The sequence below is a fragment of the Sciurus vulgaris genome (assembly GCF_902686455.1).
Source record: "Sciurus vulgaris genome assembly, chromosome: 3".
In the NCBI taxonomy this organism is placed as follows: domain Eukaryota; kingdom Metazoa; phylum Chordata; class Mammalia; order Rodentia; family Sciuridae; genus Sciurus; species Sciurus vulgaris.
In genome coordinates, this window is record NC_136463.1 from 11773546 (window position 1) to 11792703 (window position 19158).

The 19158-nt window shown below is 48.8% G+C and overlaps 1 protein-coding gene across 7 annotated transcripts in view; it reads right to left on the minus strand.

Moving 5' to 3' along the window:
- ARSG (arylsulfatase G) overlaps positions 1 to 19158 on the minus strand; it is a 121301-nt gene that overhangs the window by 11034 nt on the left and 91109 nt on the right. For all 7 annotated transcript variants that reach the window (XM_079131986.1, XM_079131990.1, XM_079131985.1 and 4 more), the window contains 3 exons: positions 15005 to 15113; positions 8867 to 8987; positions 4294 to 4384 (listed from right to left, as the gene is read on the minus strand). In XM_079131986.1, the coding sequence (XP_078988112.1) occupies positions 4294 to 4384; positions 8867 to 8987; positions 15005 to 15113 (321 nt within the window). The remainder of the gene's footprint in view (positions 1 to 4293; positions 4385 to 8866; positions 8988 to 15004; positions 15114 to 19158) is intronic.

The window sequence follows — 19158 nt, forward strand, 5'->3', positions numbered from 1 at the left end:
ATAGAAACAAACTATAAATCAAGACGGATCACAAATCAACAGCCTAACTTTACAACTTACAAAGAACTAGAAAAAGTAGACAAACCAGAGCCAAAGAAGGAAAGAAATAATAGAGTAGGTTAGAAATAAACAAGATAAAGGCTATAAAAACAATAGCTGGGTATAGTGGTACATGCCTGTAATCCTAGAGACTCAGGAGGCTGAGGCAGGAAGTTTACAAGTTCGAGGTCAGCCTCAACAACTTAGCAAAGCATGGACCTTTAACTATTAGGAGATGACTAAATCAGTAATCAAAAAGCTACAGACAGGCTTGGGTATAGCTCAGTTACAGTGTTTACTTAGCATTCATGAAGACTTGGGTTTAATCTCTATCAAAAAAAAAAATCTATTGACAAAGAAAATCCCCAGACCTGATGACTTCACTAGTGAACTGTGCCAAACATTAAAAAAAAAAAAAAAAAAAAAAAAAACAAACTAACAGTGGTCTTTTTCAAACTTTTCCAAAACTATCGAAGAGGAAAGAACACTTCCTAACTCATTCTGTGAGGGAAGTATTTATCTTGATGCCAAAACCAGACACTTCAAGAAAACTACAGACCAGTATCTCTTATGAACACTGACACGGATACTCTACAAAATTATAGCACATCAAATTCAGCAGCATGTTAAAAGGCAAATTGCTGTGCATTCCTGGAATGCAAGGATGGTTCAAAAAATGAAAATCAGTCAATATAATATGTCACATTAATAGAACGAAGGGGGAAAACCCATGATCATCTTGATTAATGTACAAAAAGCATCTGACAAAATTTAACACCCTTTCATAATAGAAAAAACATGTTTTAAATATGGGACCACATTTTAAACATGGCAAAACCAAGATGCCCAATTTTGCCACATCTATTTCACATGGTACTGGGAAGTTCCAGCCAGAGCAATTAGACAAGAAAATAAAATATTTTTAAAAATCCAAATTGGAAGGGAAGAAGTAAAACCATCTCTTTCATATAATATGATCACGTATTTAGAAAACCCTACAAATCACACACACACACACACACACACACACACACACACAAGTAATAAATGAATTCAGCAAAGTAACAGCAAAAACGTGAACAGACAAAATCAGTTATATTTCTAGACATTAATACAATCTGAAAAGGATACTACGAAAACAGTTCCATTTCAAAAAGAAAAAAAATAGGAAATAACCAAAAAAGCAAAAGACTTATACAATGAAAATTATAAAACATTGTTAAATGAAATTAAATAACACATAAATAAAAACATCCCATGTTTATGAATAAGACTTAAAATAATTAAAATATCAATATGTATGTCAATGTGACATACGTGTTTAATGCAATCCTTACCAAGATCCCAATGATTTTTATTTTTAGAAATATAAAAGCCCATTCTAAAATCCACATGGAATCTCAAGGGACCCAGAATAGCCAAAACAATGTCGAAAAGGAAGGATAAAACTGAAGGCCTTATACTTCCTGATTTCTCAATACTTAACTACGAAATTGTAGTAATCAAAACAGTAGGGTAGTGACATTTAAAGACAGATCTTTAAACTAATGGAAGAGAGTCTAGAAAAACCCCTCACATATATGACCAAATAATGCTCACCAGGGTGACAAGACCATTCAGTGGGGGAAAGAATAGTCTTTTTGACAAACGATACTAGAAAAACTGGCTATCCATGTGGAATACAAGAGAAATTGGACCTTATCCTAATACCCACAAACAAAATTTAACTCAAAAATGGATCAAAAACATAAACGTTAAGACCTAAAACAACAAAAGCTCTTAGAAGGAAAATACAGGGCAAAATCTCGGAGTGAACAAAGTTTCACGGGTGAATTCCATCAAACATGAAACAAAGAATACCAATCTTACACAGACCCTCCCAGAAAACAGAAGAGAAGGGAGAACTTTCAAACTCCTTTTATGAGATCAGAAAAACCCTGATCCTGAACCTTGGCACAGACATTACAAGAAGGGAAAATTGTAAACAAATTCTTAGCAGATCTAATCCAGCAAAATAGAAAAAGAAATAATACGACATCATGACTAAGCGGGGTTTGTCCGAAGTTGGCTGGACATTTGAAGATCCATCCGTGTGATTCATGGCACTGGGGTACCTACGTGGGCATATACATTTGAACACTCACCAAATTGCACATTTTAGATCTGTGCCGCTCACCATATGTAGAATTTGCATTGATTACTTTAATGGCATGGGGGTGAGATACCTTAATTGTAGGTCACACACCAAAAACAGAGGCCACTCCTAGTTCATGACTACAACATCATATCCTCATCATACAAGAACACATTGTTCTCTAATCTGACGAATCAGATATCAATTTAGCTTATCCAAAAGCAGTTTTAAGTAATTAGGATGCAAATTTTCAAAGTTGGGGGCAGGGGACAAAGGGAGAACCAGAACAAATCCATGTCTCGCCCTGTTGACAGTATTCATCTAATGCATGGAGTCTAAGGGTCCCCACCCAGACTCTCCCTGGGTGTCTGGTTGCTCCTCAGAGGAAAAGAGTTCCCCTGGGTATTGTAATTCCTGTCTGATGGTGATCACTTTAAACGGCCTATTACTTCATAGTGACATTTATGATTCCAATATTGTGGTGCCAAGGGCTTTTCTGGCAGTTATTACTTCTGAAATTAACTCAGCCTGGAGTCCCATACCTCTTCGATCATGTAATGTAAGGACTCTCATCTAAGAACTTTTCATCTGAAACCATAGCAAATATCTGTTATGTTAGGTTTTAGGTTTTGCAGAATCAAAGATTCTCGTGACATTCTTAATATCCCTCGAGTAATAAATTAAAAAAAAAAAAACAAAAACCTTGTTTTGTTTTTCATGCCACATTTTCTTTGGGATCACTTATTTATACTCAGAGAAAATAATTTTTTTTATTTTATTACATAATTCTTTGAAAAATCTCCAACACTAAATAACCACATCAAACCGGAATCTGAATCATGTCCCAGATTTTTTTTTTTTTTTATCTTTTGTTCATTCATTCATTTTAAAAAATGTTAGGATTCTCACACTTACATGTTAGAAATCTTGGGGCTCTTTAATCCTTATTGTCTTAATGTACAAGATACTGGGCTAAGCACTTTAGGTCAATAAAGAGGAAAGAGCCTAAAGAATTCTGGGTTCAGGCTGCTTCTAGTGGTGCTGGGCAAGGAACCCAGGGTCAGCGAGGCACATACTCCCCCACTGAACTACACCAGCAGCCCTGAGTTCTGTGTTTAGAGAGCTTAAAGCCAGTAAAGGAAATAAAACGAAAGCATGAATGAACTTATGTGTGACAGAATGTCATAGATACCTGACTTCTCCAAATCCTGCCCACCGGGAAAGAGAAAAGGAAGTTTTACAACCAAGGAAGCATTTGGTTTGGGGCCTTAACTGATGAGAGGGATTTCAATGTGGAGGCCAAGGACAAAGGATCTTGCTCTCAGAGAGCTGGGCCTGGAAACCCAGGGCCCAGGATGGACAGTCTCCATTCAGCAGGCAGAAAAAAAAGTCACTGGGAGATTTTGAGAAACATTCAAATATGACATTTCTAAACTATACATTTAAGGGCCATAGAGGAAACCAAGAAGCAACAGAGTGAACCAAGAAGCAAAGACACTTCTGTCTGCTAAATCGACCTCTAAAGTCTATTTTCTGAAACAGTTTATTGTCAAGTAAATTACACTTTAAAATATCTCTAGGTTTCCATTTCATGTCCAGTCAAACTGGCATTTAAAGCACAACAATGGAAGCCAGGCACGGTGGCCACGCCTGTAATCCCAGCTAAGGGGAGGCTGAGATAGGAGGGTCGCAAGTTCAAGGCCAGCCTCCACAACTTAGCGAGACCCTTTCTCAAAATAAAAAGTAAAAAGGGTTGGGGATGTGGCTCAGTGGTACAGCACCCATGGGTTCAACCCACCCCCCATACCAAAAAGTAAAAAAAAGAAAGCATACCAATGGAACCTTCTCTCATGTAAAAAGAAACTGAACGGGAGAGTTGAGAGCTGTGAATTTGCTGCAAGTTCAGGCAACCAGTAAGAAAGACCTAATTTCTGTCCCGGTGTCCAGAGGGGCCTGTGCTGGGCCCTTCTGCCAGGCCTGGGTTGGGCTGGTACCATCAGAGGTGTCTTGACTTCCTCAAAGGAGGGCAGCTCACACTCACTCCCGGAAGCCTCAGTAAGAACCAAGGGCCCCCAACCAGGTGCTCATGCGGGAGGCGGGGCTGCGCGGCGCCCACTCACCAGTGACGTAGAAGGCCTTGTACCGCCCCAGGCGGACAGTCTGCAGGGCTCCGAGCTCTCCAGCCGCACCGCTGTTGGGGTGGAACAGCACCTGGAAGAGACAGCAGGGCTTCCTCATAAAAAACCACGAGACGCCCCCTGAGAAGCACGGCTGTCCTCGCCCCAGTGCACAGCCCACCCCCACCACCACCACACACACGCTGACAGGCACGGCCCGTCGCCAGCCAGGAGGCTCCACGAAATTGTTATGTTGCTAGTTGTCAAAGAGAATGGGAGGCCTCTGGACCATCTAGTGAAGCTCGCTCTGTAATTTGCAGGGTCTGATGCAAAGTGAGAATCAGGGGTGCTTTGTTCACGAATCAAGAATTTCAGGACAGCCAGGGCCGAGCTTTAAACCGAGCTCAGGGTGCTCCTAAGGGTGGGTGGGGATCCACGTGGCTGCCCCAGTCTCCAGGCCTACAGACCTGCCTGAGCCCTGTCCCTCAGGTGCAGAAAGGAGCCTGCCCCCTCGCCTGATTCACTCACAACCCCAGGGCCTCGGGTGCAGCTGACTTCCAGATCATTTTCAAACCCAGCTTCTTCAGCTTAAAGTCCTTTTTCCAACAGACCCTTGACTAAGGATGTTATAAGAGAAAAAGAACCTCAATTTCCCCAGCACTGGGCGCAGCCTAGTCTCTGAACCTGTGTACAGATATACATTTTTTTCAGTCCTGGGATCAAACCCAGGCCTCACACATGCAAGGCTAGTGCCGGACCACTGGGCCACAGCCCAACCTCTGAGCCTATGACTCAATCCTACTGTACTTAGAGGAAATCTTTCCTCATCGAGTCATAAATGAAAGAATTACCCTAAAGAACGGAAACACCTAATTCAGAGACCTCGAGGGAAGGATTTGGTAGGAAATAAAAGGCCAGAATTCTTCGTAGGTTGGTGGGTTGGGGCTGGAAGATGAGACTGCCCGGCATGAATCATGACTGTATATGTTGCTGGAAAGACGCTTACATGATTCAAAGTTTCCATGGGGCTTGGAAAAAAAATGAGAAACATCTGTGGGAGCAGTAAACATCTGTCCCACAAGTTCCAAAGCCCTGAGAGGATGCTGCCCAGGGTGGGGCCCCCCACCTGCTGCTCCCAGGCCTTGTCCTGTTCAACCCCCTGCAAACAGCCTCGGCTGCATGGGATTACAGCAGGCTCCTTCCAAACAGGAAAAGAAGCCCTGACTGAACGCTTCGCCTCTTCCATCCCTCATCAAAAGCCACCCCACTCACTGCGGGACACCGCCGTGCGTCCCTGAGATGCACAAAGGGTGACAACTGAACCACCCACGGCCCACCACTCTATGATGTGCTCAGACCTCCAGAAAATGGGAGTCGAGGTTGGCTGCTTCAAACTGTCAATATCACTTGGATCTCAACAGAAACCTGTAAGGGTGGGTTTGCCATCTTCTGAATATGTATGGGGCACGCGTAACTTCCAGAATCCACGAGGAAGCAAAACTGTGGGATGGGTCAGTTTTGGAACCATGGATGGATTCGGAGGAAGGCACATGCACATGTTTTTCCGCTGAGCAGACCCATTGTGGCTTTCTTGTGCACCTCAGCCTAGGAAGGAGGTTGGCAAGTTTAAGCAGGAATCACAGTCCAGATACTTTCTCTCCAGAGGCCTGGTTCAGATTTCAAAGATGATTTTATCTTCACAAGCCTGTCATTGCCTTCGTGGTTGCCTGGCTTGCTTTGTTGGGTCATGTTTGTTTGTTGAGTCAGGGTCTCACTGTGTTGCCAGGCTGGCCTTCAACTCTTGGCCTCAAGTGATCCTTCCTGTGGGGCCTCCCGAGTGGCTGGCACTGGGCTTGTTGTTTTCCCAAGCGTGCAGGTCCTCCCCTACAAGAGGTCCCAGAGGCCAGTCCTATACGGCATCACTAGAAGGTGGGCTCCTTCATCCACCAGCCAGGGGCACAGAGCTCACAGTCTCCCAACAGGTGGAAGAGGCCATCAGTCATTAGCCTGTCACTCTAGATGACGTCTTTCACCACTAGGGGCCTCCCTAAGAGAAGTGATTGGCATTGGGGAGACTACCAGCTTCCCTCTCTGAAGTGAGAGGCTGAAGATGCAGTCAGCTGCTGTGGGTTTTAACCAAGGCAGACGTGACGTCACAGGAGGGGGAAGTAGGTCATGAGGCCAGTGGTAGTCCACTGTTTGCATTACACCTCGCAACCCGTGACCTGGAGAGCTGGCCGGAGGGTAGGTGGCTCCAGGTGGCTCATTTCTTCAACCCTTGGTTACTTGATTTACGGTACAGGGAAGAACCCATTTGCTGATAAGCATCAGTACATTGTTTTGAGCTGACCGTCTAGGGGGTACTTGGAGCTTCGAGACACTGGAATGGTCTTCTAAACTGACCCATACAGGAATTCTCGTAAGCTCAGGACATATCTGTGGGTGGACACAAACTGTGTTAAGAAATACATATGAACTATACACAGGTATGAATGTATGCATGGGTGTAATATATATATATATATAATATATATATATTATATATAATATATATATTTTATATAATATTATATATAATATAATATAATATAATATATATAATATATATTATAATATATATAATATTATATATTATATATATTATATTATATATATTATATATATTATATTATATATATAATATACTCTATTAAAATTATATATATATACACATACACACACACACATATATATACATTTTTTTTTAACTTGTTGGTATTCCCTAAAGCCATTCCAACTTCAAGACAATTTAGTTTCTTTAATCCTATTATTTCAGTTCAATAGGTAAGCTGATCAGAGAAGACCAGACCTAAATTCTGGAACAGCAACTACACACGTTATCCTCGGACTGCACATGGTCTTATCTCAAGCACCGCCACCAGCATCACCGGTCTGCTGCCCGTGAAGTTGGGTGTGGTCCGCAGGTGCCCGCACGCATGCGCTCTTGCCCTCGCCGCTTCCCGCAGACCCTACGCTGGCGGGCTGCTTCTCTCCAGTCCTCTGCGTGTGGATGGGAGCAAAGCGGCCCCCGCTCCAGCTGCGCTGGCACACAACACCGGTCCCCTCGGTGACGTCGGGACGTGTATCTGCTTCTCCCACCTGGTTCCTGGGCCTAACCGGTGGGCACTAGCGGCTCTGGGGCCATCAAGAGCCTCGCACGGCTGTGAGCAGAGGAAGAGAGGAGGCTCCCCCGTCTGGGAACGGATGCGAGCGCGCGAAGGGGCTGGCATCCACAAGCGGACCAACAACGTCAAGGAGACCACAGTCCTTGAGGCACTTCCTGGTGACCCCAGTTATTCTGTTGGTAGCCATGGCAATAAACACTGGGCAGCACCGCTCCACTGACGTCTTGGATAACCCCCCAGGGTCACACATTGCTAACTTCCAGCCCCAAGGCGGAAACCATCTTCCTGCTTGGCCGCTGCCTGGAAGGCTAGACCTGGAGGGGTCTGCGGCTCCGCAGCATTCCCACGACAGGCCGGCCACCTTCACAGGCCCTTCCCAGCCTAATCCCACAACCTGTGAGAACTACATTAACGGGCAAAGCAGCACCGCGGCCTGTTGAGCTGTTGAGGGTCGCTGTTCCGGTTGGCGAGGGAAGGGCTGCTTCAATACGCACCAGCCATGGTGCACTTGAGCACATCTGAGTCACTTCCATGTGACCCTCGAAGACATAAATAGACCCTTTGAAGTGTGAGTCCCCAACAGAGAGCCAGGTGTTTGCTGGGCCTTATGCAAGGGGCTCCAAGCTCCTCTAGACGCCCTCCCTCCTCCCACTTCCTCTTCCTTTGGTGAAAGGCAAACACAGGGAAATGACAGGGAAAGGCCATCAGGACTGACATTTCCTGGCTGCTGTTGCCACAAAGTGCTTCCAAGAGCACTAAAGAGGGGACATTGAGGAAGTGATGCTGGGAAGCGGAAGCCCAAAGTCTTTTCTGGGGCTGCTGGCTTAAGCTCAGCCTGCAGAATGTGCTAATCCTGCCCAGAGCCAGGGGAATGTCAGGGCACAGAGACCTTGCTGTCCCCGCTGTCCCAGACGTCTTCATTCATTTGTTCACTCCGTTTGCGTTGACTGACCGCTGGCCGGGTCTCGGTGCTGGGAGGTGTGCTGAGAATTCAGAGGTGAACCCGACAGCTCTTGGAAAGCTTCCAGCAGTTGGAAGCCCCACAATAAACAAGTCACAGACAATGAACAGATATCTCGTCCGAAAACATGCCGGGTGCCTAAGCTGTCAGAGAATTGAATACATGCAGAAAAAAAAAAATCATCCTAATATTATAGAGAATAAGCACCCACGTGTACATGCCTAAGCCAAATTGTTAAATATACACATTATATCTCCAGATTAACAAACAGGATTTATTATGGGCTGGGGGTGGGAATTCATCTCAAAGGATTCACCCCTTGGGTTTGCTGAAACCAGCCGCTTGTATGTGTCTTCTGAGGGTAGTTGTGTTTGCTCAGAGGCAAACAGGCGCTGGTAACAGGCTGCAGCCTAGCCTCCTGCAGGTGGGGGGACAGGCTTCCTCCACTTACCTCGTGCCCCATCTGTGACCTGCCCAAGAGCACCTCGGAGGCATCTAGTCCATCAAAGTGCCGGTCTTGGGGCAAGCTGGCCTGAGCCAGGGCTACCACAGTGGGAAAAATGTCCAGCACGCTGCAAAAAGAACAAGATGCGGTTGGTCCCACCTCTCTCAATTCTTTTGCTTGCCTGCTGGCAAGCGAAAACCCACCTGAACTAGCCCAGAGCGAACACTGACGGTCTTCGTTCGTTGTAGCTCACCCTCGCTACAGGCCTCAACTTCCGCTACAACAGGAGGCAGGAGGGTGTGTGGCTCAGCACCCAGGCTCCGCAGCCAGGTGTCGCCTGGGCCTGGATCCCAGCTCTGCCACCTGTCTATCTTCTGAGGCACTGGCCTCAGTTTCCCACTCTGTAAAATGGGTGTTTTAGTAAAAGTACCTGCCTCACAGAGCGACTGTGTGGTTGAAACACACGGTTAGGGTACAAAGAAGATGGCCTGGCACTCAGAAAGTGCTTATTGGATGTTTGTGTTATGCTCACTCAAGGAGGCACCGTACGTGGGGGAGGGCTAGGCACACATCTAGGAACTAAGTTCAACCTGTCTCCACGAGGCCTCAGCCACTCGCTGAGAGGAATGGTTTGTGGCAGGTGTCTGCAAGAGAATGTCCGCTGCGTTTTCTCCTGGCTTAGGTCTCTGTCTCATAAATATTTATTCTTTAGTCGCAGCCTGTGAAGCATGCCCCGCCCTTTATTGTGGCTCTTTCTGCCCATTATAAGGTAGTCAGTGTTTATGAGAAAACATTTGAGCATCCAAAAACATAAAAGAACAACTCACAGGTCGTCCACCGCCCAAAGGCAGCCACTGTTCACATCTTGGTAGGTGTCGTTAATGTGACTTTTTAAAAGTCACGTGATGCCATTTTACCCTACCTCACTGCACGTCTCCCTCCAATCCCCCACGCTCAGGTTGGAAAGGGCTCTTCAGCAAGAACAGAGTGGCTGCCCCTTCAACAGACCTGATTATCTGAGAGCCAGACCAACTGAGAGTCAATGGGACGTGCCGGAGCCAGGAGCAATGGGCCCGGTCAGGTCTTCCTCGTGCCAGAATTCCCGGATGCACACAGCAGAGCAAGTCAGGCTCATACTTGGGAGGGCCACAAGAGCCACTGCTCCCCACTTTCCCCACCCTGAGGTCTGGGAAGGGGCTCTGCACCCTATAAGGGGACTGCAGAAGGGATCTGCCATGCGTGGGGATCCTCCTGTCCTCCCACCTCCTCCCTGGTCACCAGACAGCATCTGTTGACCACAGTACAGAGCGTTTCTGTTTGCCTGCAGCTTTCCCAGTCTGCAGGGCTGGTGGCTTATCTTTGGAGATAGACTCCAGGAGCTGGCATCCCACACTTCTGCCCGGTCAAGACATGCAGAGTCAGCGCTCACAGAGGACAGAACAGTCCAGAAACCTGTCCAGAGTCCAAGGTTCCTGCCACAGACTGGGAAGCATAGACAAGAGCCCTGCCTTCTGAAAAGGCCGAGGCGGCTTGGGGCTGTGTGTTGGCGTGTTCTCCCATTTGCACCCCTAAGAGAGATCAGCATCACAGAAGGGTCACATCGGCGAGCCAGAGAAACAGGATCTGCGTTAGATTTTAGAATGAATTGTACACTTTCTTTTTCCATCTTGAGAGGAATCGGCCTCACAGATGAGTCAAATCAGTAAGCAAGCAAAACAGAATCTACATGAGATCTTTGGAATATATTGTATACTTTCTTTTCCCATCTTATTTTTTCCCCTTCTACCATGAGGTTTAGCATCTTAATTATATAGAACTAAATCTAAGGCTCACGGAATCCTAGCATCTCGGAGTTTTGCAGAAACCTTGGAGCTACCTACTCCACCCACAGCACTAAGAAAACCTCTTACCAACAAGAAAAACTTCAACAGGTCTGTTGAGTTATGCTGCTCAAGGTGGCCCAGCCCTGCGTTGGCAAGCTCAAGTTATCAAGTCCTTCCTCAAGGAACGGTGGAAACCAGGTCTCTGAGGTTAGCCCCGCCAGGGGGAAATGCTCCTTGGTAGATGAAGCCCCTGCTAGATGAAGGTCTGCATTTGGAAAGTGCATCTGTCCTACACAGGCTGCCAAAGGTACCCAAGCTGCTCCAAATCTCAAGTCCCACCTACAAAGCTGGTCCTCGGAGCCAGGGATGATGGTGCTCACTTGCAATCCTAGACTCTGGAGGCTGAGGCAGGAGGATTGCAAGTTGGAGGCCAGCCTCAGCAACTTAGTGAGACCCTGTCTCAAAATAAAAAGCTAAAAGGACTGGGGGGGGGGGGGGAGGGTATGGCTCAATGGTAAAATACCCCTGGGTTCTCTATCCCCAGTACAAAAAGAAGGAAGGAAGGGAGGGAGGAAGAAGTTCTGGGATCTTTGAAACCCTGGAGAAAGAGCAAACAAACCAAAAGCAAAAACCTGAACTTTGAAATCGTTCGACACCTGGCTTCTGGCAGAATGGTGCTTTTGACTTTCACAGGACGCAGGTACTCTTGGCTTTGTGGACCTTTTCCTCCATAAAAATGAATTGTGTTTCATAATTGTATTGGTGTAAAGGTAAGCATCTAAAATGTCTGCATTAAGGCATCTTATTCCACCTAAAAGTTCAGGTTTTCTCTCTGGAATTTTAAAAGAAATTAAAAATTGCCTGGGCCCCTAAAAGTCCTGTGATCTTTGGCTCCTGACAGGCAGCCGACTTCGCTTAGATAAGAGGAAGCCCCAGTTGTGGGCCCTTTGGGTGATGAGAAGGGTCGTCAGGAGCCTCCTGAGAAGAGAGGGCTCGAGGGCTCAGGGGACGTGGGAGGCTGTGCTGCAGGGCGGTGGCGGGCTCCACTGCACCACGGAGACCTTCTCCCCTTCCTTCACAAAGCTCTGGCCGGCCGGGCTCTGAAGGTTGTCCACAGGAAGTGTGTGTCTGCTTGTTCCTTCTTTTCTTCCTCTCTTTTGTGAGAGGGGGTCTCCCTAGTGGCTCCGACTGAGCTCCTCGCGCCTCAGCCTCCTCCGGGCCAGGACTCAGGCGCCCGCCACCGCACCCGGCCTGCATTTGTGTTCTTCCGCCACGAGGTGCCTGAGGAACCTGGGAATAGAGGCTGGCCGGGTGAGGAGGGTTCCTAGGGGCCCCAAGCTGGGCGGGCAGTGAGGGGGGCTGGAAGGCCACAGGGTGGCCACGACAGGCAGTTCTGGGGCCAGGGAGAGGCTGGAGAGGGATGGCTTCCTAGAAGCCAAGGACAGCTTATCTAGAAAGAGGCAGATATGACCTGCACACAGGGAGTGAGGAGAGCAAGCGGCGGCCGCCAGAGAAGGACCGGAGGCCCTGGGGCCAGGACAGAGGGGACGGCTCAGCCACCTGCTCTCTCCCTCAGAGGTAAAGGGGCCAGCAAGAGACTTCCTCCAGTGGACTAACAGGCGCTGACCTAGGGCAGAGGAGCAGTCCACTTTAGCCTGAGCTGTATCTCTCTGCATCCTCAGTCCTTCTCATTATCCCTAAGAAAAGCTAGGACTCCAGCCCTTCCTGGTTGTGGCCATGCTACAGAGGTTGGAGGGGACAGCCCACGTCCATATGTGTCTGGGCAAGCTTCCCCCAGCACCTCCTCCACCCTGGAGCCCTCTTAGAGAATGGGGATCCCAGAACATCAGGGGACGCTCAGCAGCACACGGTGCGCCATCCCTAGAGAGCATGGGGGCCCAAAGGGGCCTGTGGCCGAGCCCCGCCCAGGGGTTGGCACCTGGGCCGCAGGGCACTAATGCAAACCGGGTCGCCTCGTCGCTTCTACTTCTGGGACCTGGTTCTGAGCCCAGAGAGAGGGCAGAGCCAGCCAGGTCCCCCTTCCCCACAATGATTATCTTTCAGAGATCAGCTGAAGTGCGCCTCAGGGTGGCCCGGGGGTCACCTGCTCACCTGGCTAAACAGGAGTTTTCCCCCTGAGATTGTTTCAAATCCTTTATGCCACCCTGGGCACCTCCTATTTGTCCCCAGATATGAGCATTTATGTCAACCTGCCTACTCTGGGATGCCCGTAATGCCTCAGGGACACTGGAATCTAGACCTAAGGAACTCTGGCCTCGGGGCTCCGTGGTTATGGAAGTGACCTCTGATCCGAAGAAAGGTCTGTACCGTTGGGGATTCAAGAACCAGAACAGGAGATAAGCACCTGGTTCCCGAGAACATGAGCAGGAGTGAGCGCCGGTCTCATGAGCACAGACCCTCACCCCACTCGCCTTAGCGCTGACCTGAGGGCGCCTGGGAAAGGGCACCAGAAGCTCCGCCCACATTTGCTTGGCACGGATCCCCCGAGGAAAGAGCAAGAAGGAGAATGGACGAAGGCAGAACCATCGGGCTGCCATCTAATTTGACACCAAGATCATCCTAAGAAAAGTGGACGGAGTATGTCAGTCTTGTCCTGGTGAAATTCCAGGGGCCCCGAAACAAAAGCTACCCTATACAAAGAACACACTTCCCTGGGTCACCCAACCGTCCCCTCGTCGGCCGTCACCTCTGAGGCCCTCCGAGAACAAGATGGGGCAGCACGGGTGTCAACCCTGCTCTGCAGAGAGAAGCGGCTGCTGGGTTTTCAGGATGCAGCTGGAGGGACTGCCGAGCCCGGGAACACCTGCCCCTCTCGATAAGCACTCGGGCTACACCCGCCTTCGTCCAGCCGGCCTGACATCACAAATCCCAGGCTGCGCCCGTTGTTGTCACACCTGCTGGCACCTGCTGACACCACACTGCATCCTCCTGGTTGCACAGGGCTGACCCGAAGTTCCCAGGGGCCCCACAGGCTGCTGTTCCCCTCCCCCACTCAGAGCTGTTCATTCCTCCTTCCCCCTGATCTCAAGTCTCTCCCCCTCCTCCCCACTGGGTCTGTGGATACTGCAGGGTGTGGGTGACTCTTGTTTTCCTCTACTCAGCTGCGTTCTTCATGCCATAACCCATCAGGCTAAAGATAAAGAACCTCTGCAAGCCAGGCGTGGTGGCGCATGCCTGTAATCCCAGCGCCTCAGGAGGCTGAGGCTGGAGGATCCCAAGTTTGAGGCCAGCCTTAGCAACTTGGCCAGGCCCTAAACAACCTAGCAAGGCCTTGTGTCAAAATAAAAAATAAGAAGGGCTGGTGATGTGACTCAGTGGTAGAGTACCCCTGGGTTCAATCTCCAGTACCAAAAAAAAATAAAGAAGGAAGGAAGGGAGGGAGGGAGGGAAGCGGGTGGAGAGAGAGAGAGAGAGAGAGAGACAGACGGAAGGAAAGAAAGAAAGAGGAGAGAGAGAGAGAGAGAGAGAGAGAGAGAGAGAGAGAGAAACAAACTCCTGCAACTGGGAAACTGATCTTTAACCAGACCAAACCTCTGAAACCATGGATAAGCACTGGCTTCCACAGAGGTCACGGCTGTTGGTGAAGACAAGGCAGAATCACAGAAAAGAAGTGCCCGTCTGAAATCAAGGTCCCCGACGTAAGTCAGGGTTTCATGGCAGTGAGGGCACTGCTTTCAGACTGACCCACCACAGCCAAGTTCTCTGCCAAGAAACTGGCCCCTGGATCTGCCTTAGTGCCATGGGGAGCCATCCCTCCTGCGGTGGTGTTTCTGAGCCTCGCCTCACGAGGGCAGCTGCGTTGCCAGGAGGTACCGCCTGGCATAAGGACCATTCCTCTACTGGGTCCCTCCTCTGTCCCCTCCAGGGAAACTGGACACCTGGACTCCTTTCTTGGGACCCTCTGAGTGCCGGAGACATGCTGTCTTCTCACAACCTCTCCTAAGCCCCACAGTGGACTCATCAGGACCCCAGTGAAAATCCCCTGCTGGACTCAGGCCCAGGCGGGAGACGAGGCCTGCCTTCCTTTGCTCCTCTCCAGCAGATGCAGCGAGGACCCAGCGCTGGCCGATGTGACAAGCTGATCCCCTCTGCACTCAGGCCTCCTCCCAGGGATGACTGAGCCCCATGCACCTGCCTTGAATCGCCTTTGGGCAAATCCACCCTGCTGGCTTCTCAACTTTGGAAGTATCTGGAAGCCTTCCAAGGTAGGCAGCAACGCGTGTCCCAAACCCCCTGACCACCCAGGCACCCACCATGCCGGCCGAAACTCCCATGCTGCAAGGTCATTTGGGTCTCATACCTTAACAAGGCAGTGCTGGTGACATTGGCTGGGACTCTGCCAGGCCAGTAAGCCAGCGCGGGGACCCGGTGCCCACCTTCCCAGGTGGTCTGCTTGGCTGGGCTTCCCCCTGTGAGAGGAGGCAGCTGGTTCATGATCAGTGATAACTTGAGGTTTCTTTTCAGCTAAGAGCTATTTTCCGGAGAACAGCCCTCTCTAAGAGTTTCCAATAATCCCGACAAAGAAATGGCTTCTTTAAAAAAGTAACCAGCTGGGTGCAGTGGTGCACGCCTGTACTCCCAGCGGCTTGGGAGGCTGAGGCAGGAGGCTCCGTGAGTTCAAAGCCAGCCTCAGCAACTTAGAAAGGCATTAAGCAACTCAGCAAGACCCTGTCGCTAAATAAAATATTTTAAAAGGGTTGGCAATGTGGTTCAGTGGTTAAGCACCCCTGGATTCAATTCCCAGTACCAAAATAATAATAATAGTAATAGTAATAATAATAATAACCAGCTACTTTTCCCCAATTAGCTACTATCTTTCAATACATGCTTTCATTTTATTGGACTTACATATAAACAAAAAATCTCAGTCACTCAATTGAATCATGTCCTTTACTTCCCTTCAGAATACTTTTCCATTCTAAATTATCTCTTTGGCTTAGTAACTTGTTCCTCCCATGTCCCGGCATCGAAAGACTCCATCGGTCTGTACACCCAGGACATATTCGTTAGGTGCCTAACGAATCTTTGCTGAATAAATGAATTCTTCTTCCTACTGATCGTATCTCAACTGTTTAAAATGAGGAAGTACAATTATTTGAAAGAGCGCAGGAGGAAGAGACTTCCCCAGCTAGTTACTCTTCTCAGTGCCAAACTGACCCGGCCCGGATTGTACCCTTGTATTTTGTTTTGCTTGGGCCTTGGTTTTTCCTCGAATTAGGAACTTGTTCTGAGGTCGAGGAGACAGTGACAGTCACAGCCCCAACCTCTTGTCTCTTGGGGGGAGGTCAGGGTAATACTATGTGTGCAATCTATGAATTTCCACCTTAGGAATGAGAGGGATTGTTTCTGTCACTACTAAGTCAAAAGTGACCACCAGTATAATGATAACCAGCGGGGCTGGAAGAGATGAGGTCATGTTTCATGGAAACATCCTGAATACATGTTGCACTGAATTAACCATGGCCATCCGGCCCCTCCCACACACCCCACCCTCATCCTGGTTGAGCCAGAGGCCAAGAATTCCACAAAGTTCGCGTGTAAAAAGTAGTGCCAAGGCAAGAGCTGTATGTGGCTCGCACACACTGCGGTCGTGCGACCTCCCAGTGTTTGGCTGGTGTGATTAATACAAGCAATTGGGGCGGGGGCGGGGGAATCAAAACGAGGGCTTTGTCCTTCTGCACTCACAACTGCCCCTAACTGGACCTTTGATGTCCCTGGCCCAGCACACCACACCGGAAATGCTCAGCATTCTCGGGACCTTCTCAGAACCGGCTCTGGAAATCGCCCCCTCCCACCACCCCAGTACTGAAGTAAGAAGCAAAATGCAAAACGACCCCAATCCTATGCACTGATTCTGTTTAAGAAACCAGCTGAAGTCTCTGCAGGCTGAGCGAGGAGCTCTTTGATGGAGCCCAGCCTTTCTCAAGTACATTCTTGCCATCCAGAGCTTTCGTAGAGTCTACTCCACGGATTCACCCACGCGGGGCAGAGAATCAAGAACCGCGGGGAGCATCAAACTCATCTCCACGTGGCTTGGAAGGTCGAGGGCTGAAAGGCTGGGAGGTAGCGTCTGCAGGTGCTGAGGTTCCTCAGATAATTCCACACCCACGTGGGTCATGTGCGTGGAAGCCTGAGGCACGGGTGTGTGAAGAGATGGAGCCTGTGGATTTGCACCTCCATGGTGCACAATGTTCAAATGGGCCTGCTTCGCCTTTGAGGCCGGATGCTAAGAAAAGGTCATGGTTTGGCTTCCAGAAGGCAAGAGCAGTGGGTCTGTTCTGTGACAGACCCAGGCTTCAGTCCTTGACCCCAGATGTTTCTGGCCCCTAATTAATAAGTGTGCTAATTGTTCTTCACCATTAGAGATTCTGCTTGGTGGCCATGACCTTCTGTGTTGCCTTTTTGCAGATGTCTGACCTTGACAAAAGAATTGCATGGTCCTCTTTCAGCAAAGGGACAGCCTGAGGAACGAGGAGGAATCCAGCCAGTGTAAGACATGTAGGTGTCAGCAAAGTGGACGGCCCACAGGCAGATGTTCAGGGAGAAGGAGGAAAGGATCGCTCATCTGAGACCCTTGGGGTGTCACTCAGGGACAATCCCTCTCTACGCCTTGAGGATGCTCAGCAAATCCGGCTGCACCTTGGTTCTGCCTTCCACAGCCAGACTCGACTCCATTCCAGCCACGCATGGTCACGGCCCCAGAACCTGCTCTCAAGGGGAATTTTATAGCTCGAGAGTTCCAAGTGTGGGCAAGCAATTACTTGCTTAATCAAAATATTTATCATCCAGAACGTGGACACTGACCTGCTCCAAATCCCGGGTCCTCAGTGGCACTGCCAGGGCTAGACAGAAAAAAAGATTCAACTAGAATTCTCTGAGGGTCCCCGGGGCTCTGGAGTCTAATGACTGGCTTGTCTAGAATCTTCTTTGTTATGGTTTATCTTCGCTAGAAAGGGCCAAAGTCCAAAAAAGCAGCCCCTGTTCCCCCAACACTCTTCAGTGATACGTGCTCCTACTCACAGAAACTCATTGAGATAAACACAATAATTAACAATAATCTCTCTTATTAACTGGGCCCTTACCAAATACCAAGTTGAGTGCTCCTAAGCATAATGTGAGGTTCTTCCCTGAACTATTCCATTGAATCCATAGGACAAACCTTCAAGCCAGGCGCTCTCATCCCCATTTTTTTTTTTTCAGATGAGTAAACCAAAGTGCAGAGAGATGAAATAATTCACGCAAGGTCACACAGCTAGCAAATGTAGAATCAGAATTCGAAACCAGGTCTAACTATCCAGTCGGCACCCTCACCCACTCAACCTTCTAGGGCAGGGATTCCCATCCATAAATGCAGTCAGAATCACTGGAGGGGCTTTTACAAAATTTTCCAGGCTAAAGTCCCTTTCCTACAGATGTGATTTAACTGGCATGGACACCAATCTCTTTGGAGGATCTTCCAGTGACTAAATGTGGGGCAGTGTGCATCCCTGGCCAGATCAGGGATCAGACGCATTTCAAAACCAAATGGAGCTTATGTCCTGCTCAATCATAGGCTTTCGATTGCCCTCGCCTTTATACCTTTATGCCACCGCGTCATAAATGTGACCTGATAAGTTATAGCAAGAACAATACGTGAGTCCATAAACTAAACTTCTGTGCACTTGGTTTAGATAAGCTGGAATACTTCGATCCAAGTCTCACATTAAAAATGTGAGTGAGTTGTTTGGGGGCGTTCTGTTGAGAAACGCTCAGCTTATGGCCGTGAGAATACATCTCAATGCATCTGTGGTGAGTTATGACTCTAATTAAAGCAGAACCTCTTACTTAAAGAAATAAATATTTAGCCTCAGTAACCAAAATACAAACAGAACCATGATTCATGGCTTTGCTTACTGGTTCTCCCCTGGCTACAGGAGTGAAGTGACATTCCGTGATGCATCATGACAGGGGCAGAGACCGGGCAAGGAGACTCACCACTGCCTACGCCTGTGAATAGCAGCCTTTCCCGGAAGGGACCCAACGGCCATGCTTCACTGAGTCACAGGGCAGCGTTGCCCGGAAGGTGTGCAAACCTCTCCATTCAGCAGCATGACCCTGCAGGGACTCGTGTAGGATTCGGATTCTATACCCAGAAAATCAAATTCAGGGAGTCTAGGGTGGGACTCTGGTTCTAGATGAGTCTAATGCCAACGGTCAGGAGACTAGAGTTGGAGGAGCACGGCTAGGTCATCAGGAGGACACCTCGGGAGCCAGGCAGAGCTGAGTCCCAACTCCAGGGCCACTCCTTCTCATCACGTGGCCTCGGGCAGCATCTGGAACCTCCCACGATTATTAAGCCTCTGGGCCACCAGCGGGGGAAGGGATTGTACCTACAGAGCATGGGGACAGTTACATAAGACCATGGATATAAAGCTCAGAGCAAGGTTCTCTGGTACAGAGCCTGTCCCCAAAGCG